We start from the raw sequence: 25,086 nt of genomic DNA, 5'->3' as shown, positions 1-25,086 counted from the left end.
CAATTTGCTAATGCATAGTAGACTTGCTAGAGCCTCACAGCTTAATTCTCCAAAGAGTCCATCCTCTCTGAAAAGGCACCAGCCCGGCATTGAGCAGGACTTTCCCTGCAGTTGCAATTCCTGACTTCTGGGCCATGCTGGGTCTAGTCCAGGCCTAGGAAATTAGAGGATGCTTCTACATAACATCATGTGGAGGAGGACGCTGATTGAATCAAATGCAGAATGGACAAGAGTCAGACGTGGGAGACACAGGGGAGACTGGGACTGGAGGCTAATGGAGGGGCAGCTGATGGAGGGGGAGTGAGATGGAAACTGGCACTGGGAGTTGGATGGAGACTGGCACTAGCTGGACAAGGAGACTGGGTGGAAATGAGAGTGGCTGGCCAAAGAAATTGGGACTGAAAGCCAAGGAGGGAAATGGGTGAGGGGGCTGAGATTAGACTAGGGGAGACTGGGACTGGGAAACAGTAGGGTGGAAAAAAGAAGGTTGTGGGTGGGGGAGAGCTGATAAGAAGCCAGGGTCTGACTTGCAAAAGTGTGAGCACACTCAACTGCACCTGAAGTCACTCAGAGCGGTGCTTGAATGTGTCAAGTACTATGAGAAAACAGGTGATGGCTCCTCATCTCACAGGAGTGCCACGAAGATAAATGAATGTGTGTGGAGCACTCAGATACTGGAGTGCCCTAGAAAATCAATAGTTCTCCCTTCAGAGCAGGATTTGAATTGTGTGCTGTAAATAAGACCGAGGGCCACACATGGAATAATGAAGAGAAAACAAAATATTGGATAGCTGAGCAGTAAGTGAGCACCGTCCATCCTGGGCAATGAATGAGGCAGGGCTCCTGTGGAAAATTATAGCATGTGACAACATAATTAAAGACTGAATCATCATGTATGTGCCCAAGGGGGGGCTAAAATAAGGATGCACAGGCAACCGTAATGTTCTTTTGCTGTAGTTTGTGTGTGTGGAATATATAATTTTATTAATAAAAACTAACTCTTTTCATCCATAGATCTCTATGCAGGTCAGGATCATTACCCCTATTTTACAGATGGGGAAACTGAGTCACGGAGGTGCCGTGATTTGCCCAAGCTCACCCAGCAGCCAAATGGCTGAGCCAGAAATTGAACCCGAGTCTGCCATGTCCCAGTCCATTGTCTGATCCACCGGGCCACGCCGCCTCGGGGAGCTCCGTTTGCTCCGCACACGGTTCTCACCTCTGAACTGCTCTGCTCTTCATTCTCTCCAGGAGGAAGATCAAGACTGGGAAAAAGAGAGACTGGTGGTGAATGAACCAGATCTGGACAATGGTAAGTGCTGGCGAAGCAGCAGTTGGTGGGGGGGAAGGTGTGGATAGCAGCCACACTGCCAAGGGCCAGCTTGGGTCTGAGCTGGAAGCTCCTGAAGGCTGAGAGTGAAATTTCCCTCTTCTAGAGTTCTAGGAAAAACAGGAGACAAGGCCGGAGTGTCCAGGGTCATAAAACACAAGGAGGAAAAACTGTATTAAAAAACCCCCAACGCACATTGCGGGGCCTTTTTTCATACTCCATAAAGAAATAATCTGTCTGCTGCCCCCGCAAAAAAATAGAGTGGCAGGTGACACCCCCTCCACTGCTCCCCCATACAGATCACCTTTCAGTTTGTGGGGGGTGTTTCCTTCCACCCATAGGTGCTGGAAGTAGGGGTGCTGTGGGTGCTGCCATACCCCTGTCTTGAAGCGGTTTCCATGATAGGGTTTACGGTTTGTTTCAATGGCTCTCAGCACCCCCACTATACACATTGTTCCAGCACCCCTGCTTCCACCAGACCCAAGTTGTGTGCAAACACACTCAGTGCTGCAGTAACACAAGGGGCATCGGGCTTTAAGTGTGCACAGTACAATCAGACCATAGGGAGCGGTAGGGGGTGTTCGTCAGACTGACAAATCTCCGTTCTTGGGACTTAGGTCTCTGTCCCTTTAAATTCCCAGCTGGCAGAGAGAGTGGAAAGAGAAGGGAGGGCTGCAGGAATGCAATGGCCTAGGCATTCCTCGCCCTGCTCATTGTGTGCCAGGCACAGAGTCTGGGGTGGGAGGGCCTGTTCTAGGACAATGCTGGGGGACCAGGGCAAGGTTGTCACTTGCTATAAATACAGCCCCTGGTCAGCAAGGCCTGGAAGCTGCTCAGCTGCAAGCCTCCGGGGGAAGGCTGGGGATTAGCTCCCCTCAGCAGCTGACGGCTTCCTCTTCCTCCTGATTATTGAGCTGTTAATTCATTCGGCTGGGCTAGAGTCAGCGGAGCACAAAGAACAGATAGCATCACTGGCATTTGTCATTGCGGCAGCAGCCTGGCAGGCCCAGGCGGGGGAGGGGGACCAGGATAAGCCATGCTGCTGCTGGGTTCCGCGGTGCAGAGAGGATGGAGAGCTGAGGACAGGCCAGCAACGTATCAACACAGCTGCCTTAATCCTTTTAAGACTGCGTGTGGCACCGGCTCTTGTGGGTTCCTCTCACCTCCCCTCTCCTTGCATTGCTTTCACCCCAGCAGCCCCCTCCCCAACCTGATAACAGATGTGCTGCGCCTTCTGCCTCCGGCCGTTGGCATGACACGAGAACAAAGCCTGCCAAAAAGCTCCTTGAAGGCACCGGGAGATCTCCAGAGGGTTTAGCTAGAGCTGTGTTTAACTGATTAGTCAATTACTTTATTAGAAAATGATTAATTGACTAATTGGGACAACAACCAGGAACCTTGCTCATAACTCCCCCCACACACACAAACACACATCCCAAAACCAATGATGACAGGCAAGTGTGTGTGTTGACCAGGAGACAGTCCCACAGCAGCACCACGGTCAATGTGATGGCTTCCAGAAAAGCCTCCATCCTGGGGGGCTAGAGTGGTAGGAATCCCTCCTCCCTGTCCCACTTCCTTGCTCGCCTTTACAGCCCCCCGTCACAATCCCTCTGGCGCAGGAGGCTTACGATGAATGCTAATAGGCAAACGCTAATCCTTGCAATGTGCCTTCAAAGCAGGGAGCCGCTATCACCATTTCATAGAAAGGGGTGTGTGGGGGACAGAGCCTGGCACTGCGAGCTGGCCTGACTTGCCCCAGGGGAACACAGCCAGTGGGTGGCGGAGCTGTGACTAGAACCCAGGTATCCTGACTCCCAGTCTAGGGCGCATGCCACTCAACTGTGTTGTCTTTTATCCTGACAAATTCCCTTCACCTCCTGCAGACCTTCAGTGCTACTGTATGAAATGCAGCTGCCTCTGGGGTGGGAGAGGGCACACAGCAGGCCACACATGGCGGGGGAGGGGAGTTTGGGCCCAGGATCCTGCGGCAAACTGCTCTTGCAACCAGTCTGTTGTTCAAACTGTACGAGAGCCCTACCAGCCAGCCTCAGAAGGAGGTCAGCCTGGGCTAAGGACACTGGGATTGGAACCTGTGCTACCAAGGAGGAGTCAGAGCTCTGGCAAACCCACGCTTGGAGTGGGGCTGAATTAGGAGTCCCTCTATTGGCCATTGGCACCCCATTTTAACTGGCTAGTGGGGTCAGTGTTGAGGGGCTCAATGATCTTCCCTATCTTCTCACACCTGGAAAAAGCACCCCCTCCTCCTGCTCTGGGCTGACTGCGCTGCCCCAGTCCCTGCAGCGCCAGGCTCCAGGCACGATGTCTTCTCCAGGCCGCCTGCCTGGCAGTACCTGCTGCGTTAGCAATAGGCTGCCACACCGGCTTGTTTTGCTAAATGAGGGCCTTTGCGATGCTGTGCCCCCGGCCAGCATTACGGTAAAGGATCAAGGCTCCAGCCTTTTCCAAGCTGTAAAAATTCTCTTGCTCAGTTCTCCTCCTTTCTGCCTTCAAGAGCATTGGGCCAACATTAACAAAGCGCTTAGGCCGAGATTTTCCGCGCTAAATTCCTCTGGCTCAGTTCTAAAGCTCAGCCACGGAAACTGATCGGACTCGCACTAAGCTGCCCATCTCCAGCCTCTGCATTTCCCTTCCCAAACTGCTGTTTGCTCGGGCATTCACCCGGCGGGCTCTGGCTTGGGTTCTTCAGTGTCGGTGACATTGTCGTTGTCATCCTTATTTTATTAGAAGAAAAGAAAAAACAGAACCTGAACCGTTTTCTCTCTTCTGTTTTTTTCCCTCCTCCCCTCCTTGTTCAGTGGTAAAAGGGAAAAAGGAAGTGAGATGGGTAACCCCGTTCTGCCTGCCTGAATTCCTCCAGCAGTTTGAAATAGATGCTATGATCTTCAGTTCCTGTCCTAAACTGTATTGCTGGGTGCTGTTAAAGTGTTACTGTGTTCCATCCCTGAAGTGGCTGCATTTCAGGGTTAGGTTAAATGATCCCTTCTCCACTACTGGCATGGGGAGGCAGCGGGAGTTGTGAGGCTTAACTAACTATCCTGTCCTTGGATAAATGGTACTGTAGACATGCAGGCTGCAATTCATTCCCTTTTAAAGGAATGTTCTAAATAATTCAGGCATTTTAATGGGCTGGATAAGATGATGACTCAGTCTGGCCAGTGAGGATACTAAGCCACGTGAATGCATCTAATATAACCACAAGGGTCTCAGATTGCTAGTCAGCTACCTTTTTATTTCTTTAATGAATTTTCCATCTAAGCACTTATAGGACCTCCATTGCAGTAGTGCCTGAGCACTTCACACTCATTAATGAATGCATCCTCACATTTTCTGTGAGGTGGGAAAGTATTATTGTCCCCATTTTACACATGGGGAAATTGAGGCACTGTGCGATTAAGTGATTTACCCAAGAACATGCAGGGAGTCTGTGGCAGAGCCAGGAATAGCATTCAGGTCTACCTAAATACTAGTTGGATGGCCTAAACACAAGAACATTCTTTCTGTTTTCTTTCAAGAAGTAAAGTTGTACAGAAACCTCTGGGGAGCTGGCAGGTTCCTGGAGCTAGAGCCAAGGTGTCTGGTAGAGAAGGAAGCACTGGGTGTGGAGAGGTAGATTTGAATTAGGACTCTTTTCTTTTTACAAAATGACAGCCAGTAAGAAAATACCCTGCAAACCCAGTGTCTTGGCAACCAATGCAGACATTGGCGGGGGAAATACACAAGACAAATGTCTTTTTTAAAACTCACCTCACGGCTGTTCTATTTAAGTAGGTCACTTTATACTCTTAAATATTTTGCAGTTCATGGGAAAAATCATGCCTAGAATTTTCAATATATTTCCTGAAGTTTGTCTCCACTCTGAAGAGAGAGAGAGCCCTTGAGCACTGAAAACTTCCAGCTCTTCCCTTCAAAACCGACACGCACACGTTGGCAGGCAGATGGGCGGATGGCTATTCCCCTTTCCCTCAATTTCTAGAGTCCCTTCTTCATTCTGATCTGAACAGCCCCTATTCGGAGAGGGAAAACCAGCTTGGTTTTCTGTCGAGCAAAAAATGTTAAGAATAAAGATTTCTGATGTGAAGGGCACAGATGAAGCCTGACTCTCCTTTCACGTACCTTAGTGAAACGCCACTGACTTCAGATAAATGACTCCTGATTTACGCCAGTGCAAGTAATAGGAGACTCGAGCCTAATATCTCCCCGAGCAACAACCAGTTAAAGGCACATTTCAACAGCACTTTTAAGGCCTGGTTAACTGAGCCTAGTCTCTGTTTGCTTCCAGTTGATCAGGCTTGTTTGCCTGCCAGTGCGGAGCTTTGTCCATTGAGGGAAATGAGACTTTATGGAGCTGCGTTTTCTGGGCTGTGACGCGAGGGCACTGTGACAGGCTTAGGTTTGCTGAGCTCTTGGGTGATGGGTGTAGCTTTTCACAAGAGGCCAGACAGCGGCTTTTGTTTTCACTCCAGCGCTACAGGGAAGTGATTAGCCCTTGATTCGGGACCTTCCCCACTGGAAAACTGACCCGGATCAGCAGTGTGAGGCTTGTTGACACGCTGAGGTGCAGCGACTGGGGAGTGAAATGTGAAATATTTGTGGAGGCGGGGGGGGGGGTGAGGAGAAGCTCTGTCTGGGAACCTCTGTTTCCTGTTAAGTCGGCAGTTTTAACAGGTTTGTACCGGTAACCATTGGTTCACACTAAATCCTGGATGCATGCTCTGTGGGATATTTTTTGCCCTAGCAATGACTGTCATGTAATAAACAGGACACCTGGGTTCTATTTCTGGCTCTGCCTGAGTGGCCGTGGGTGAGACCAGGTGGGTGAGGTATTGATATCTTTTACTTGACCAACTTCGGTTGATGAAAGAGACAAGCTTTTGAGTTACACAGACCTGCAGAAGAGTTCTGGATAAGCTCGAAAGCTTGTCTCTCTCACCAACAGAAGTTGGTCCAGTAAAAGGTATCACCTCACCCACCATGTCTCCCTAATATCCTGGTACCCACATGGCTACACAACACTGCAAGTGACCTTCGGCAAGTCATTTCACATCTCAGTTTCCCCACCTGTAAATTGAGGCTTGTACTTGCCTGCCCCATGGGTATGCTGAGGCCTGGAAAGTGCTTGACGCTCAGCTGTGGACAGAAAAGCAATGTGGTGGCAGTTTTTGACCTCTGTTTTTCCAGCCCTTGAGCTTGGGAAGTAGGAGAAAATAGCTTGATCAGGCATGGACAAGAGGATTAGCAAACAAAGCCTGGATCCTTCCAAGGTTCAAAAGTTCTCTCTTTCTTGCACTAGCTAGGGCAGGTTCCAGGGATATTTACAACACCCCTAGTCTGTATCCTTCTCCTGTGCCGGAAGGAGCCATGCTAGAGTATCTGGCAAGAGGCAATATGGCACTATGGTCCCTGGAGTGTCGACTTTATCTCAACACAACCGCTAGATGTTTTATTTATTTGTTATAAAGCCAACAAATATGCCCAAGCCCCGGCCCTCCTGGGATGCATTTTGGGCTGACTTCGTGCAGGAAGATAACCCCGAGGAGTGGTTTAAAAATAAACAAAGAGCTCGAGCAAAATCTGCTTGGAGAAGCTAAAGCTCTGGCTCCACATCTGTGAGCTACAGAGCTTTAATTAGCACAGAGATGTGATCTAGGGGCTTGGGCAGAGGAGAGAACGCCTGCAATAGAGCAGTGGTTTTCAACCTTTCATTTGCAGACCCCTAAAAAATTTCAAATGTAGGTGTGGACCCCTTTGGAAATTTTAGACAGCCTGTGGACCCCCAGGATTGAAAACACTGCGCTCTAGCAAAGGGATGCTACCCAAACAGGTTAATAAAGAGGATCCTTTTCCCGTTGTGTCTATCCATTGGCCACAGAGGGACTTCAGCACCACTGTAATCACAACTGTTGATCCGGTCGAGAATGCTTTGGACCATCTCTGTTTGCAGCCCAGGAGTTTGCCGCATGGTGTCTCCCTTTCCCAAAACCATTTCTCAAGCTTTCTTGCAATGCTCCTGGCTGCTGGAATGTTGTGATTTCAAAGCCCGGGGCACGGCCAGGGTGACTGGACCATCGTGAGTTTGAATAGATTGTGTGGCACATGCCCAATGTGCTTACAGCATGGTCTCCCGAGCAATTATTCACAAACCCAAAGTATAAGCACGGGGGTCCTAGTTCCTGGGGAAGAGGGGAAAGGAATGTCCAGACAGAAATAGAGATGAATTCTGCAGGCTAATCAAAGTGGAGGTTACCATCCTCCTGCTAAGCCCAATGAGTCTCCAGAGCTCTGACTCCACGGGAGAGAAATAGACCAACAAGGTCCCTATGCGCTAGAATTTAAAGAGGATAGGTCACTAACGATGGACCACAGATTGTTGCCAACTCCAGGTGAGTCGGGCAGACTCAGTGACGCCAACATTGGAGAAGGACCAAGCTGGGCTTGTAAAGAGCTGCTCTAATGGGAACTCTAATGGGACATGTGTCTCTCCTTCCCCAAGACCTGAAATACGCATTGCTACAAAAACCACCACTGACCCATTTTGGCGTGTTGAATCTTCTTGTTCTCCCCTGCACCCTCAAAAACAAAACAAAACCCAACTGCAGTCTTGAAAGATAACTTGAATAGACTCTTTGGAATACTGTAACTGAAAAATGAAGAGACTGTTCAATTAGCGTTCTTTATTTCTGTGCTCAAATATATTGACTTAATTTTTATTGCCAGTTTACAGGATTGTTAATAAGTGTGAGCATTATTGATCCTTTGAAGAAAAAAACAACCAGCATTAGATGGTTGTGGTGATAGTCGGCTGTAGGTAGGACTCTAAACCTCTCCCCGAATGACCAGGCCGGGGTCTTGTTACAGGTACCGTTGGTCTTCCACTGGAATCATGTAACTTTGTTGAAGATGGTATTGTCTCCAATTGGTGTTTAGCTGTCAAATGTGCTTCCAGGGTGCTGCATGTCCCACTCTAGGGTGCGGAGGGAGGAGCGCGAGGGATCCATCCATCCCATTGGCCGCCTGCCAGAACTCACCGGGGTCTCCTTTCTCACATGACTGCTCTCTCTCTCTCTCTCTCTCCAGCAGCGGACGAGAAGATCTCCTTTAAATACAGCCCCGGAAAGCTGAGGGGGAACCAGTATAAGACAATGATGACCAAAGAAGAACTCGAGGAGGAACAAAGGTACATTGAGCTTCCTCTTACTTTTGGGCACAAGGCCCCTTGCGGCCATCCTCTTGCAGCACAGTGTCGATTTTAACCCCTCCCTTCCATGAGTCACAGCAGAAGCTGTGGTGTGAATGTCTGGCCAGTGCATTTGGTCTGGCCCTGTCCCTTTCAGAGAGGCTGGAGAGCTGTTAGAAGCAACTTGGACTTGTAAGGCCGGGAGACCATGACACTGGGTTCCCTTGTATCTGTTCAAGCTCCTTCTGTAGACATTCTGGGTCAGATCCTCAAAGGTATTAGGTGCCTAACTCCCATGGAAATCAATGGGAGTTAGGTGCCTAAATACCTTTTGAAGATCTGGGCCTCAGAGGCAGATCCTCATCTCCTGTAAATCGGCACAGCTCCACCGAAATCAAGGGCCAGATCCTCGTCTGGGGTAAATCAGCATAGCTCCACTGACTTTATCAGAGCCATGTTGATTTAGTCCCGCTGAGGCTTTGGCCCCCACCTACCTTTCTCTATCACTTACCTGCTGTGTTTTCATGGAAGGTCTCAGAAATGAGGGTGTTCAGAGACTGACTAAAACCCAGAGATTTTGGAACCCAGAAGTTAATATAGGGCTTTAGTAGTATTTTCCATGAATACAATAAGGTTGTGCCCTGCAGCCTGAATGTAAAGGGATAGTAATAACCATTCAAGTCATTGTAAAATTACATGAGACAATCCTGTGGTACAACCCGGAGAGGGCAGGGGAGAACAGAGAACCTGACATTATGAAGTGCTGAGCACTCACAAAATCGAATGAGGTCATTGGAAAGCGCAGGTACTCGGCAGCTATGAAACCCAGGCCCCAGATGGCCTAGTGGCTTTTTCCCACCTCTGATTTCTGTGGATCAAGTTCACAGTTGCTTGCTGAGAAGGCCTGAAGTTTGCTGCTCCTCTAGAATTCCAGCTTTTTGTTGTATCCACCAGGCAAAGTATTAACAACTTCAACAGAACTTTATTTACAGTGGAAGTCTCTTTTCCAAGCTGTAGCTGCACACTCTGTAACTCTCCCAGCCTCCTCAACTCCTCCCCTCCCAGTTCTAATAATCACATGCAGCATCTAAACACCACACTTTTCAAGGCTCTTTATGCCCCAGGGCTTGCCATATTTTCATAAAATGAACTTGGCAGATTGAGTTGCCGTCTTGCAATCTGATAAAGCCCAGACTAAGTCCCCACACCAAACCACAGCTTGTGTATAAAACCCCATTTTGAATGAACCGCTGCTCTCAGCTCAGTGACTATGAGCAGTGGCACCAATTCAGATATTTCTTAGGCGAGGCAAATTCCATGTCCTCCCTTCCCCTCCGCCCCCCAGCTGGGACCCTGTTCCAGTCCCAGCTCATCCCATCCCCCCCTCTTGTTCCTCCTCCCCCCACAGAGGCCCCGGGTCTCCCTCAGCTGGGGAGTCTCCTCTCTTTCTTACCCACTCAGTGCATGAGCTGGTGCTGCCAGACGTCAAGTTCTCGGTGACTCCTCTGCCACTCCGCAAAACAGGAAGAGACTTCCCGTGAGCCAAGTTGCAACACCATTTGGCCCAGCCCCCATGTGTCTGTGCAGAGGGGTGGCTAGGCCAAAATTGAGTAGCGTCGCAACCCCATGCGCCAGGTCACAAAGCCTCTCGTGGGTCAGTTTCAGTGGCACTGTGACCATGCAGCCGAAGCAATGTTCCATACCGCTCCAGCACAGCTGTATGATTTAGTACCAAACCACTGCTTAAAAACCACTGCATGGTCAGGCCATGACCCGTCTGCCTCTGCAGCCTAAGAAATTTTGAGCAAGTGCAAAAACCTTGGGGATGGGGGGCCTTCTCCCTTCTCCCCCTCCCTCCCCCCCGAGCCAGTCCCTCCTAGGTTCCACTAACTACTAGCGAACTAGTGTGTACATTGCTGTACATCAGCTCTATGGGGCTTCTCTGCTGAGACTGCATTCTATTAACTGCAGTATGTTCTTAACAATTACCTCCAGACAGCGTCTAGAGTGGTAACTACCGGTACTGTACCCTGCAGTGCTACCCACCCAACTTCTGCGGTTCCCTTTCATTCAGGCCAGGGGAGAAGTTTTGCCTTACCTCAAAACAACAGAGCCCAGACTTTCTCCCTTCATAAGACAACATACTCTGGGGTTTTTTACCCATCACCTTTTCAGAACTCTGATGAAAGTTGCTTCGCTGATGAATTCTCAAAGGCTGCCTAAGGGACTCTTGTCTCCTAGACTGTTCATTCCTCTTCAGATGACTATCTCCACTGTGAAAGCGCGCGCACGCACACGTACGTCTCTATCAGCTGTCGGATGGACTGAATTTTCTTGGGACAATTACAGTGGAGTAAAGTTTTCCAGGCCCAGTGTTTTGGGTCAATGCCATGGTGGCAGGTCTGATATAAAAGCCTATGGTACAGCTATAGTTACTAAAGACTTGAGTGAAGTGAAGGAAGTTTTATACCCTTATCACTGCATCGCAGACTTAGCAGTTAGGCAAATTTAGCGTCAGGACCTTTGTGATTCCTGCTGTTCGGTGTCCAGGGTTGGGGATAATGCTGGTTTTCTAACTCACTAGCTGCCAGGGTAGTGGGTTAGGCAGCCCTCTTCCATTGCTAATGGGTTGGCCTTCGTGATGCGGCGAGTGGGGGTTCAAATTGTTGTCCTTTCACTATAAAGTTGTCTTCCCCTATGCTATAGCGAAGCAAATATCCACCTCTGCTTCTGTAGTGGAAGCCCTGGAGCCTGATTCTCCATTGCCCTGCACATTGAGTAATCACGTACGCTAGTGCAGAGTGGGCGGAAAAAGCTGCTCAATCAGAAGGGTAACATTTTACACCTACTCTGTACTGGTGTAACTGCCTGCACAGAATGCAGGGCAAGGGAGAAGCAAGCCCTCTGTTTTATCCCACTGCCTTGTGTGCTGGGGCATGGGGGAGCGGTGGTCTGGTGAGGACCTGTTGAAGGCAAATTGGGAACTTGTGACACAGCCAGTCTACCAGAGGATCCAGCCCAAGACGTGTGTCATAGGCCAGGTTCCCCTGGTCTTGGGAGATAAAACAGAAGGCTGATGAATCATAGGTTGCTGCCATCTTGATCCTGGCAAAGCTGAGCTGGAACCAACCATCTTATGGGATTTTCCCCTCAGGAACCCTCTGAGACTGTCTCGTCTCATCATGAGATCCTAGACATCATCCTTTCAGTGCCAAGCAGTGAGGGAGGGGCCTCGCTGGCTTTGAGGAGGTAAAGGAACAGTGAATGACCTGCTGTGCTCCTAGTCTCCTAGAAAACTGACATGTCCGCCTTGTAAAACGCACCTTTGGGATGAGATGGGCCCAGTTCAGTTGGTGATGTGTCTTTCTGGGCATGAGGGTTGTAATGTTAGGGGAAGAAGCGCAGGATAAACTCCTGATTGCTGGGCTATGTGCAGAGAATGCCTAGCACTACCAAGCCCCCGCCCAAACAAGAAAAAAAACACTCACTAGGATTCCTGCTGAGTGCCCTGAAGTTAGGTTCCCATGAGTGAGCCTTGCTTTCCCCTGGCTGCATACCCTTTCCATCTCACTGGGTGGAGATCACCTTTAACTGTTACGTTGCACTGAAGTTAGAAACCTTCAGGTTACCTTGCAGCCCGATGGCATTTTACCCACATCCTTCTTACTGGCACATTGGAAAAGTGCTGTAGTCAGAAGAGTGACTCTCCGTATAGGTGACACTGTGGGGTTCTGTATTTAGTTTTGCTCCAGATCAAACTTGCTCCATTTATAACTCAGCAGAGGATTTCCACTCCCCCTGTGCCCCAGAAGCTTCAAACTTCCCTGGGGATCTGAGAGTCAGGCTGGGCTCTTTCTGTCTTACGCCATCATCAGTCGTAAAGAATCTGGAACAAAACTTTGTTGCTAGTTTTGTTGCTGATCCATGAGGCAGAACAGGCACCAGTTAGCTCTGCTGTAGCTGTAGTGACCCTGTATTGGTGACAGCAGTAAAAACTTGATTTGCGATTCCCCTTTCTTTATATTTCTCTCCGCACCAAACTCTCCACTCACTAACCTGTAGCAAGTTGGTCATGTCTGGTTGCTTCATCTCATCCTTTCCACTCAGACAGAGCCCTTATAGACAAGTCCTGTAGAACTGAAGTGAATGACACCAATAGGGTTCTATAGAAATTACTCTTGGAAAACCTATTCAACCGAAAGACTATCCTACTCTACAAGTGTTTAAACCAACCTCTATCGTACTGTGTGCTCTAGCTCAACCAAAAGTTATGGGCTGGATGCAGGCATTGTTGTTTGAAGTTATGGCCTGGAATTCCTGTTCTGCAAGAGGTCAAACGAGATGATCATCATGACCCCTTCTGGCCTTAGAATCTGTGGCTGAAATCCTCGGCCACTGAAGTCAATAGGAGTTTGACCATTGACTTCAACAGGGCCAGGATTTCACCCTGTGAAACTATTAATTCTGGAGAAAGGTTGATTCTACAGGATGGCTTCCTCATCAGGTGCATTGACACCCGACCCCAGCCTTCCGGGCACACACAGGCTCCAGCATCTATTTCCATTTTAGTTCCTTTTTAAAGGGGTTTCCTGTGGGGTATCGTCACACCTAGAACCTGTCGAGAACACCTGGAGTTGGCTCTTCCACTTGGGGGTTCTTTTCAAAGTTCTGCTCAGCGTTCCATGTGAAGGGACATTGGCCGACTGTTGTGTTTCTCCTAACAGCTCCTTTATTTTCTTGTCAATGTTCCATGTTTCTGTGTGTTTGTCAGAAGCTTGTGTTTTGTTTCTGGTTTCTTGTTCTCTGGAGCTCGGCTGTGGCATCAGCAACTTTTCATTTCAGGCTTCACAGCTTCCTCTTCTCTAGCTGCTTTATTGGGGCAGAGCTGCCCGCAGGTAAGATGCTAAGCAGATCAGTTGAGAGTAGCAGTGCAGCTCAGCCTCCCCCTTCGTCCTGCCTCATACCCCTTTATGTCCCCCACCCCCGCTGCCAGGCACCTCCCGACAATGCTGCTGTTTTGATATGACCCAGGTTTGCTGCGTTTATATTACAGGATTGAACTGACCTCTGACCTCACATCCCTGTAACAAGTACCTTAGGTCCTCGGCCACAAACATTCTTGCAAATCTTTTTGGTAAGGAGATGATGTTTCTTAGAAGTAGTGGTACCACCTGATAACCTCTGCTAGTGTTTTTGTTTTGTTTTGTTTTTTGTTTTTTTAAATGAAGTAACCATGTCTGTCCCACCTCCCTCACCCCCCCCACTCCCTCCTCATAACAAATTAATAAATCTACTCTCCTCCGTGCCCCCATCTCATTTTCCATCAGCACCACAAACTGATCTAGAGAAATGGGATATACAGACCTTTGTCCCCTCTATCTATGGCCTGTACTGAGCAGCTGTGATCTCTGCAGGAAAAGCCACGCGTGCTCAGCACCTCTTAGGCTCTGTCCGTCACACCTGTGTGCTCGGCCTTTGAAACTTGGAAGTTAGGCCCCTAAATCCACTTTTGTCCGCCAAGTTTGAAAACTAGGGTCACAGCCTGGATGACGGAGCCATCGCGAGTTGTGCCTTAGGTTGTGCAGGCTAAAGTTGCACAGAAAGGCGTTTTGGTTGTTTTTCTGATCGCATCTCTTGTCTGTGCCTGGAGGAGTTGTCAGCCCCATGCAGGAAAGGGGAAGGGCGTGCAGCAGAAATGGTTATTGAATAGAAAACCATTTCTGCTTCATGCCACCCCACATTGCCTCAAAACTGCAGATATTTTTGCACCACTTTGCTTGATCCAAATTGAGGATTTATCCCCAAATCTGCCCTAAATGCCCTGATAGGGGGAGGAGTATGTAATGTACTAGCTGCTGCAATTTCCTGTCTCTGATCATTTCAGTCTTAAAAATAGAGGCACTTCTCAGAAAGGGAGAAGGACGGTGACCAGATTGGTGAATGTTTTGGCTAAACGTGGTTTGCCAGATCCTGTTTCTTAAAAGCCTTGTCTTCTGCACTAGGGATTTGCCGCAGTTCTGGCCATCGGTTGCCAGCCATACGTGTAGCTGCCCCAGTGCAAACCACTGGTGCAAACAGGCTAATCCACAGTTTGCACTGGTGTGGTTTACCCCGGTTTCATGCTATACCTGTGCAAATCACTGCTTGTAATGGTTTAACCTGGCTACATGAGGTGCTTGCACTGGTGCAGCTGTCCTGGTGGCTGGGCCACAAGGGGGTACAGGCAATGCTCTTAAATGCAACTACAGTGACCGACTGACACACTGACTATTTTTAAAGTAGCCTTTGTCAGCTGCTTCCCAAACTTTGCTCCGAGTCCAATAAAACATTTTTGCAACTGGGCAGGAAGATGATCAGGACTTCACCCAACTCTGTAAGCTTCTGCAGGGCTGGCAGATAGATGTTTTTAAAGAGGAAGTAATCCAGGAATAATTCCATTTGGTCCGTTAATCCTTTTTATGACCTCTTTTCTTGGCCCAGAGCCTGGTCCTTTTAAAGTGCTTGGCAAAACTAGTGTGGACATTAGTGGGACACAGGAGTCAGGCCCCAGGAGTCTATGCCTTTCTTAACATGCCTCCCTTCCCAGATTTATTGGCTGACCTTGGCTGGAGAAAGGAGAGAGCAAGTGTGTTTGACTCAGCATGAGTGTTTGTGGGAGGGTCTCTTCTCCCTCCTCCACTCCTCATTCCAGGGGTTTAGGAGAAGGTGAACATAGCCAGAAGTATCTGTAGGGTCTCTAATCCTACGGGGGGAAACGGTAATCAGTGCGAGTTGGAGAGAGAAAGGATGGCAGCTGTATTTTCAGCATAATCACCTTTCACTGGTGAGTGTCAACTCAAGCATCATAAATGCTTCTAATTCTTGTGTGGGCTGCAGGGTTAGAAAGGGGAAGTCCATACGCTCCAGACATTCTGGGCTGAAACTTTAGGGTGTCAGCTAAGCCCAGCTTGTATTAGTGTCAGAATGGGATGGGGGGAAGGCATTGGAAATGGAATGGGAAGGCGTTTGCCCCCAGATTTGCTCAAGGATGAGGTTGGTCAGGAAGGACAAGTGGAACCCTGATCCTGAGTGTGCGAATTCCTCCCCATCCTTTGAGCTTCAGGGGTTATTTTTCCAGCACAGCCATAATATGCCTGGAGTAGGAGCGCCCTCTACAGGGCAAAGTGAACCCTTTTGATTTGGATCCCGACTTCAAACCCACAAGTAGGACAAACTAGTTGGGAGGCAAGATTCCCTAGTATGTGAACTTGCTACTTAGTGGGAGCCACTGGAAGTAGGGACTAAATGATCCACTAGACTCTATCCTGCCCTGCTTATTTCACATGTGTTGTGCAGCTGAATCTGAAAGTGCTTTGAGAAATCCCTGCCTTGCTCAAGGCTGGGGAGGCTGCAGAAAGACTGGGTGGGGGAGGGCAGTGATTGTCCCATTTGGGGGAAGTGGGCTCATTATCCAACCAACCAGCTGAACATTTTGGGGGCAAATTCTCTCCCTCCTTCTGAACGTCCCCCTCCCCTCCACTCTCCTGGCCAGTTCTTAGCAGAAATGAGCTGAGGGGGTGATGCTTGGATCTGGCTTAGGCTTAGGCTAGGGTTCAAAGCTAAACTGGAGTCGAGCCCCAGGGGAGTCAGAATATTATGAGCTGATCTCATGAGATTTCCATTCTCTTGGGCCTCAATTTAGAACTGGAAAATTGGCCCCTTTCCACTTTGGGTCCAGTCTGGAATCTGAAGTTTTAGAGTATTGAAATTCAAAGGGACGGGGTGGGAGAGCTGGTTTTCCAGTCTGCGCTCACCCCTAGTTAAGGATGGGGAGAAAAGACCCTGCCATGACGTAGCATCGCAACATGAACCTAGGATCGAAACGGGTGCAGCTGGACATAAAAAGGGAAGGTGGTTGTTTTAAAATTTGGACTGGAGAGCAGTGGTGGCGACTCCTCCAGACTGGACAAGGGCTGCAAGGGGCAGGTTGACAGTCTGACAATCTTAGTCTATTCGCTGTGTATATTTCAAACCCCTCCATTATTGTTTCCCCCAAGGGTGCAAAAGGGGTGGGGCTGTATCTGGACAGGTCTCCATTAGCATTCCCAGCCCCTGGGCTCTCCTAGCCTCTCCATCGCATGTTCCCCTCTGCTTGCTCATCGGTGCCTTCTGCTTGCTTTCTCCTTTGTGTAGCATGGGGACGGGGTGGGCATTTTCCCTTCCTCCTTCATCTCTTCCCCTTTGCTGCTTGCTTTCTGCCTGGCCCCTTCCTTGGCAGCTGTGCTTTCCTGTCCAGCATGGCGCTTCTTTTGGATGAGAGAGGCTGGTAAGTTTTTGTTGTTGTTCCTTTTTTGGCTTTTCATCTTCTGCAGCACGATAGGTGTCCCGGGGCGAGGAACAAGCAGCGAGGAGAAGGGGTTGGCATCTGCTATTTTATTTAGGTCAGAATGATGGCCCTGTCTAGCAGCAGAGAGCATTATGGGCAATGCAATGCGTATTGCCATTCAGCCAGAAAAAACCCAACGCCAAGAAACGTATTCCCCTCCCTACCACATCCCTGATGGGAGTCCTATGCTTCTCCGGTGGGTCTGTGTTGGGCCCACACTGCAGTTGGGGTTAACCCGCCCCCAGGCATAGCTGCAGAAGTGCCAACCCTCCCCTCCCCTTTTCTGGCCAAATATTTACCTCTTCCCACTAAGTCCCTACCAAAAAGGTCTTCTAATCTAAAAGAGTTAAGCTCTGGCCCGTTTATTGTTTTCCAATGTAGCCACTAATTCAGGGGTCTCAAACTCGGATGACCCCGAGGGCCGCATGAGGACTAGTGCATTGGCCCGAGGGCTGCATCGCTGACACACACACCCCCGCTGCCTCTGGCCCCGCCCCCACTCCACTCCTTCCAATTAGGTCCCTTCCCTGCCCCATTCCAATCCCTTCCCTGAAGTCCCCACCCCAATGCTGCCCCCAGGGGGTGCAGAAAGGGTGCAGGGTGCAGCGGGGGCTGAGGGCAGGGAGTTCAGGTGCAGGAGGTGTGCAGGGTGCTCAGGGCAGGGAGTTGGTGTGTGGGGTACAAGAGGGGTGCGGCAGGGGGTCAGGGTGCAGCAGGTGGCTCAGGGCAGGGAGTGCAGGAGGGGTGCAGGCCGCGTGTTTGAGACCCCTGTACTAATCTCACTGCAGCCTTAACTATGGTCCAGAGCCACAAACGATGCTTCCATAGTAGAGAGCCAACAGTGTCATGGAAAAATCCCTGTTTCCCTCCCCACGCTTAATACCCAGACTTAAACTTTTCTGGGGCAGCTCCCCCGTTTGGTAGAACACCCTCTACAAATGGGGTGTTGCACATAAAACAAACGTAAGAGTCACATGTAGACAATATTGCCCGTGTCCTGTGGGTGGCAACGGGGGAGCTTTGAGAGCTCCTGGCAGCTTTTTCCGTAGGTTTAGAGTCTCTTCTCTTTCACGGTGTGGGGCTGAGAATACGGGCCCCGCTTTGAGCTGCTGGATTCTCTTCCTTTCTCTGCTCAGCTCCCCAATTCTCCTCGGGTTCATGGCTGCTTCTCTGTGTCTCCCCGGTCCATTATTCATGACATGTCTTCCTCAGCTTCTGCTTTGCTTAGTCCTGTGTTCCCATGGGCAGCTTGCCATTCTCCATCTGCTAACTCACTGGGAGTCTCAAACCTCTGGCACACCTGCATTCTCCCATAGCGGGGAGCAGCATGTGCCTGTAGAGGAACTTGGGTTGAATACCAAGACAGTGCATAAGTTACAAGCCAATAAGTGGGTGGAAAGCCAAAACCTGGTGTAATTTATATGCCAAGGGGCCAGAAGTAAGCATAAGTCTGCCTCTTGCTCCACTTTACTCATCACTTTGGAGTCTGGCCCTTTGGGCAGGATTTTCAGGAGCTGAAGGGACGTAGGCCTGGTCTACACTAGAAAATTCAGTCAGTTTAACTCTGTCAGTCAAGGGTGTGAAAAATCCCCACCCCTGAGCGATGTAGTTAAGCCAACCTGAACCCCGGTATAGAAGATTTCTTCCATCAAGCTATCTACCACCTCTCAGGGAGGTGGATGACCTACGCTGACGGGAGAATTCCTGCCGTCGGCCTAGGTAGTGTCTACATTGAAGCTCTGCAGCTGTGCCGCGGTAGCGTTTTAAGTGTAGACAAGCCCCTGGAGCACAAGTCCTACTGAAAGTCAATGGGGCTTGTGGTCCTAAATCATGTAGACTCTTTTCAAAATACCACTTGCCTAGTGTCCCTGTGAAACAATGGACAGGCTGGGTACTTCCGGAGCTCACTTTGTGTATTTAGCCTTTTGACTTGTTAGCTCCATGCTGCAGGAGGCATTTGGACTCCCGTTGATTAAAGCTCATTCCCTAGCTCTTCGCCTTCCCTCTTCGTCTCTCTTTCTAAGTGTAAACAGTCTCTAATGTTTTCTCTACGCTGAAGCAGTCTCTCTATGCCTCACCCACTGGCAGAAGCAGCTAGAGAACTCGGGTTCGATGTATCCTTCCTCAGACTCAGCAAAACCTCAGAGTGCTGTGGTGAATCAAGGAGAACAGTTAAGGTCCCAGCCATGGGGGGCAGTGAAATTTACTGGGCACCCCTTGCTAGCCGGACCCTGTACTAAATTTAAGATGGTAATTAAAAAGGGGCTCAGTACCTGCAAGGGACGGTATGGAGGAAAAGTGGTGGTGGGAACATCCCTCACAGGAGGAATTGTGAGGCCAAAGGTGGGCTGGGATGCTGAGAGAAGCTCTTCCACCCAATGTCATGGTCTACCCAGTTCCAGTGGCCCTTCCTCATTGACATCCCATCAGAATCGAGCGTGTTTTCACTCTGGACTGGGAGAGGGTTGGCCCTTCATGGAGCCAGCCAAGCTTCTGCTTCTCCTTTCTGGATTTCATAGACGCCAGAGGCTGAGCAGCTGGTGCTCCGGGCAAAGTCTACGCTTCTGACAATCGGGCCCTAAGTGAATCAGCTGCTACCGTATTCAGCCTGCAAAGGCATTCCTATCTCCTTCAGTGAGCAAACAGGACCTGCACTGGGAGCTACACCATAGCCCCTGAAAGTCTGGGTCCGCACCTCGATGTTTAGCAAGGGTTAATCCAAGTGCTTAATAGCTGGCCCATCTGGTATGGTTTTCATGTGTCTGACCTCACAGTGCCACACACCTGTCCCCTTCAGCCAGTGCGTGGAAACTGCCTTCACCTTTGCTCTGTCAGCACTGCTTAGGCTCTCCTGCTCTCCCCGGAGGCTGGTAGTCAGTCCCATTTGGATGAGGAAACAGAGCCACAGAAAGCCTAACGGACTCTTCCCAAAGCTCCAGAGGAAGCTTCAGGTTTCATGTAAACCCCGATGCGTTCGTGTTGGAGGGTGGAGGAGGGAGGCATTTGAAATGGAAAAGGAAGGAAAAGGACTTGGGAGCTTTTTGCTCCAGTCCCACTGGCCAGTTGCTAGATGGTGCTTCTCCCCTGATTCTGTGTCCTCCATGGGTAAGCTGTGGTGCCACCATTTCCACCCCACCCAGCCTAATGCCTGGACTGTAGGAACGCCTCCAGCGGGTGCATAGTATGGAGTCCTGTTATCTCACATTGACTGGAGTAACTTCTACACCCTTCCTGCTGCGCCCCGGCTGTGCCACATCAGCTGTGGGAAGGGGCGGCACTGGAGACCCCACCTCTGCTCTACCTGTGAAGCGGGAGGTCCATGACCAGAAGTCTTTGGTTCCCTCTGAGTGAAGGGAATCAACAGCAGGGCCAGAGCACTCCATAGAGTTCTAACGGCCTGGCCTGCAGCTGCCCTCATCTCTGCTTGGGAGGTGCCACCCATGGAGACAGCATGTCCCCGCCTGACAGGATTCTGCTGGGATCAAGGTGGAGCATGGCCTTTTGGGACCTGCAGCATCCAAACCTCCCCTCGTGCTAGGTGAAAGTGCCTCTGCTAAACCAGCTGGGTGCAGTTCTTGGCGAGTTACCAATCTGGCCCTTGGGCGGGGGGCATTTGGACAATCCCTGCCCCAGCTGTGGGGATAGGCCTCCCTGTAAAGGAGGAGCCTAAACTGAGCCTTTAGCACCATGTGAATTCATGTGCAATCGGGTTAATGGCATTTGCATGAGAGACTTTGTAGCCTTGAGATGAAAGTGTGGGGTCAGGGGTGTGGACCTCCATTAGCGACTCTCTTGAGGAGACTCTCAAGCTTTGATGCCAGTCCCAGACAGTATGTGGCAGTCTGACTCTCCCCTTCCCAAGCTGTTTGGGGATGAAGGGCAGTAAGGGAGGGGGCTGGAATAGGAGACATTTAAACTTGGCTGCTTTTTGAAAGAGATGTTTTGTGCTTTAATCATCTAACAGCTGCAGTGGCCCGGGTCCTAGATGGAGAGGTCTGCCGAGAGGTTCCCACAATGTGTACGGCCATGGGCCAGTCCAGAACAGGGAGTCTGGCTTCCACGGGAATGCAGGGCAAGGTTCTCATTTACGTTGTGGTCCCTTTACCCCATGCTGGCGCCTTGGAGGTGTAAATGTGATTTACTCCTACTTTAAAGCCAGAGCAGAGTGGTGTAAAGGGGGCTAGTGTCAATGGGGATCTCACAACAATATCCCAGCTTATCGGCCACTGCCAATGGCAGGATTCCAGACACCTGAGGCTTTGGATAAAGGGGAACCCCCCCTCTGGGGATCCTCCCCACCCAGACACTCACCAATTGATACACTTAGCTAGACGGACAGTGCTGTACCTTTCAGTGGAGAGGAAAATCCTTCTTGGCCCCACAGCAATCAGCTTATTCCCTGAAGTATGGAATCTGATTCTCTTTCTCTTCCCAACCATGGCAGGATACTGATGACCCGACTCCCCGCACAGTGAATCCTCCAGAGCGATTATCCCCTCTGAAGTATTTCCTTTATGCTAAACTGGGCAGCCGCTGAGCTTGCTTGTGCTCAGCCCGGTAGTAGAGAAGCTTGACTGATGCTCAGTGTGCATCTCCAATCTGGATCTAGCCCATAAACTAGGCTCACTTACCTGTTGGGAGGTGAGGGCATTTTGCACGGAGGGACTGTACCCCTGCCTGATGCTGAAGACACTACTACGCTATAGGTGTGGAGACCCACTTCAACTGGAATTAGGAGCAGAAATACGTCAAATGGGACTTAGTCTATGAAAGACGTGGGCGTGCAGCTGAAGAGCTGAGGCGTGTTTGGGCTCGTCTTCCTACCCTTGAAGGTTATCCTTGCCTGCTCTGACAGGCATCCTATAAAAAGTATGAACAGTGGGCTAGAAACAAAGCTAAGCCTTTCCAAGAATGGAGAATTCTTAATGGTTCGAGCCAGAGAGCAGTGACAGAACTACTGTGTTCTAGCCCTGGCTCTGGCAATGACTTGATATGAGACCTTGGGAAAGTCATTTCACTTCTCTGTGCCTCAGTCTGTCCATCTATAAAATGAGTCCAATGCATCTTCCCTACCTCCTTGGCAGGTGCTGAGCTTTACCGCTCATAAAGCAATTTGAGATCCTCCAATGAAAAGCAGAATAGTCGTGTTTATGGATTGACCCTCTTTTCCCCCCTCCCCCTCAGGCCTGCCATGTGACTATGTCCCGTTTAATGCAAAAGGGACAGGCAGCACTAGAGCAATAGGTATTCTTTTTGGAGGAAGGTTTTAGAAAGAACAGTCTTATTCCTCTTGTCTTTGCATGCTCAAACCTGCTACCGATAGCATGAGAACGTTAGCGAAGCAGTCACGTGTTCACCACAAGGCTTACTTCCCCGAGTTGGCTTGGCATGTACTGAGGAATATTCAGACAGGCAGGTAATCCAGTTGCTCTGGAATGCTCTGGGTGGGACAGTGGGTCCACTCAGAATAGGAGCTGCTGCAGCACCCAATTTGTAGGATCAGAAGGGTCTGAATTGTATTGGGTACCAATCAAGAGGGCATGCAGTCATTTGGCTTACTCTGTTGTTTGGGTTTAGACTATCTTGCTGCAATTGATGAAGCATAAGGCCTCTTACTTTGAGGCACTACAGTCTGCAAATGGCTCTTTGTGATTCAGAAACTTTCTTTGCCTCCCCCTCCAGCACTAAGTCCTTTTCCCTTGCTCGTTACAAAAATAATTAACAAACCAAACTCAAAAGGTGAAATGACTGAAATGAATTCTCTTCTTTTCTCCTTGTTTCTCTTTTTGCAGAACTGAAGACTATATGAAGTTATCCCTAGCCTCCTCCTAAAGGCTTTCCCCTTGGCATCTTAAAGGCTTGAGAGAAATACCAAAACCAACCAACCACACAAACAAAAGAAAAACAATAAACCCTCAAAACTCGGGAGTTTCTCCTTGGCTGAAGTTGGGTTCTTCAAAATAACTCCTTGTGGTATCAAGGTTAAGGAGAATCTCTTGCTTGGGTCCCTGGGCGCAACCAGGCTAGAGCTGTGACTGGAGTTGTGTTTGGGGGGTTCAAGACCTAATATGGGACTGAGACCCCCCCAAACAGAACCCAGAGTGGACACCAAAAATTCAGTGAGTCTATTGAGTTGTGTTAATCACACTCTGTCTGCCCTATCCTGAAACCTGTATTGTTCCTTTAGAGGAAATGGGCAAAATCCAGATGTTATTTTAGATCCACCCAGATGTTGTACCCGAGTATCCAACCCATTTCTTCCGGGGACCAAACTCATCCTTTAGCTTTGAAAATTACAGCTGGAGATTTAAAACATTGTTTAGCATTGGGGGGGGGGAAGGGGGTTTGAGAGACTTATCACTGGACTGACTTAATCTTGCTCTGTAATCATTTCAGCAGAGAGCTGATCCTTTAGTTTAGGTAGAGGGAAGACCTAAGAAGTGAGATTGGTTTGTCTTGTAGCTCTACTGTTTGTGGTGACTTCCCGTTTAGGAGCCCAAGCTTTGTTAATGACTGGTAGTGCCTGGATTTACTTTTCCCTGCTCCAGTTCCCAAGAGGGAGAGGGTGGAGGAGGTAGCCCTGAAATTGAGGGCTCCCTCTGGATTATGATGAGTTTCTGGGGGTGCCAACAACGTTTCCCGTTCCCTTCTCCACACCACCTTGCTGTTCTAATATCCCCTTCTCTTTCCCATTCCTTTTTGTCACTGTTGCTGGCCTGCCTGCTTTGCCCGAGGTTCAGCTCCTCTTCTGAGCCTTGTCATGTACAGGGGATGAGCTCTGATGGGCATCAGCACCCGCTCCATTGAGATCTAACTTCAAATAGGGTCGGGTTGGTTTGCAGGAAGTCCTTCCATGGGAAGAGGGTTTTGAGTCCTCTGCTGATATCACCTCATGTCCTGCAGCATTACAGCATAGTTGGAATCTGTCCTCCCAGCTTCCCTTAATTTTTGTGGAGAGGCCGCCTCTTAGCTAAAGCTTCAAGCATATCAAAAACCAGGCTGCTTTGTTTTATTCCTACACAGACAATACTTGAAACTATTTACTCGGTTGTTCTTTGCAGCGCCTGGGTTTGGAGAATGTTTGTCTGTAAAAAGGGCTCATTTCACAAATAGCCGGAGGCTTCAGCTTTAAGGAAGCTGCCCCTTCCAAGCCGGTAACTGCTAGCACATTAAATGGATTGCTTATGACTCCTAGACACACAAGGCCGCTCTGCTTCGAGGTATCCAACATGGCTGGCCATTCTGTCTCCAATTCGTGCTGGCTGGCAGATTTGATGTTCCAAGCGTGTGACTATGCAAAGAATGCCTTATATACAGATATCTTTAAGTTATATGGCAAAATGTACATCAAGCAAGCAAAGTCTATAGCCGAGCCCAGATTTTGCAAGTGGCAGCGAGTTAAGCTATTTCTTTAACAATAAAAAAGGCTGTCTAGGTATTTTTTTAACTTTTTTTTTTTTTCATCTGAAGGTGGCTCTTATACACAGGACTGTAATTCTAGTGGCTTGAAACTGTAAATTGCCTTTGTTCAGTTCAATAAATCTTTGAATAGTTTATTTGGATGGGCATTGTGTTGTTCTTACCTTTTGCTTTTTTCCCCTCCTTCTCTCTTCCACAGAACTTGTCTAGTGGTGATTTATAGCATTACATCTGGGTCACATATCTTTCACTGCTTTTGCTGCCCTAGCAGGGAATTCTTATTCATGTGAAAATACCCAATAAGGACTTGTTGTCGTATAGAATGTGGAGGAAGACACTTGTAAAGTCCTACTCAGCAGCTTTGCTTCCTATATGTGCCCAGAGTCAGGACTTTAGTGACAGAGGGCCAGACTGTGATGTCACTCTGTGAATAAGGGTATCTTACTCTACACGTAGTCCCATTGACTTCAGTGGGAGCAGAGTTAGGCCAACACTGTTAAAAATCACACCCTGAAACCTTTTGATTTTACTTCTGTTGGAGCTAGGCAGAGTCAGTGGAGCTGGAAGAGATGAGCTGGACTCTATTTTTGCTCCTTCACCATCCGTAGTATTCGTGAAGTTCCAATTGCAGAATCTTTGGCCAAGATTTTCAAATGTGACAAGTTTATTTTGGGAGCCTCCATTTTTGGGTAGCCAAGACCCTGTACGGCAGGGGTTCTCAAACTGGGGGTTGGGACCCCTCAGGGGGTCGTGAGGTTATTACATGGGGGGGTT

The 25,086-nt window shown here is 49.3% G+C and overlaps 1 protein-coding gene across 1 annotated transcript in view; it reads left to right on the top strand.

Annotated features, from left to right (window-relative positions):
• Positions 1–25,086, top strand: part of MXRA7 (matrix remodeling associated 7) — a 52,164-nt gene that overhangs the window by 22,593 nt on the left and 4,485 nt on the right. The window contains exons 2-3 of the mRNA XM_024206281.2: positions 1,252–1,312; positions 8,429–8,528. Of these exons, the coding sequence (XP_024062049.1) occupies positions 1,252–1,312; positions 8,429–8,528 (161 nt within the window). The remainder of the gene's footprint in view (positions 1–1,251; positions 1,313–8,428; positions 8,529–25,086) is intronic.

Source organism: Terrapene carolina, unplaced genomic scaffold (genome assembly GCF_002925995.2).
Source record: "Terrapene carolina triunguis isolate 2854851 unplaced genomic scaffold, T_m_triunguis-2.0 Scaffold192, whole genome shotgun sequence".
Classification (NCBI taxonomy): domain Eukaryota; kingdom Metazoa; phylum Chordata; order Testudines; family Emydidae; genus Terrapene; species Terrapene triunguis.
This window is presented reverse-complemented; position numbering and strand designations above follow the sequence as displayed.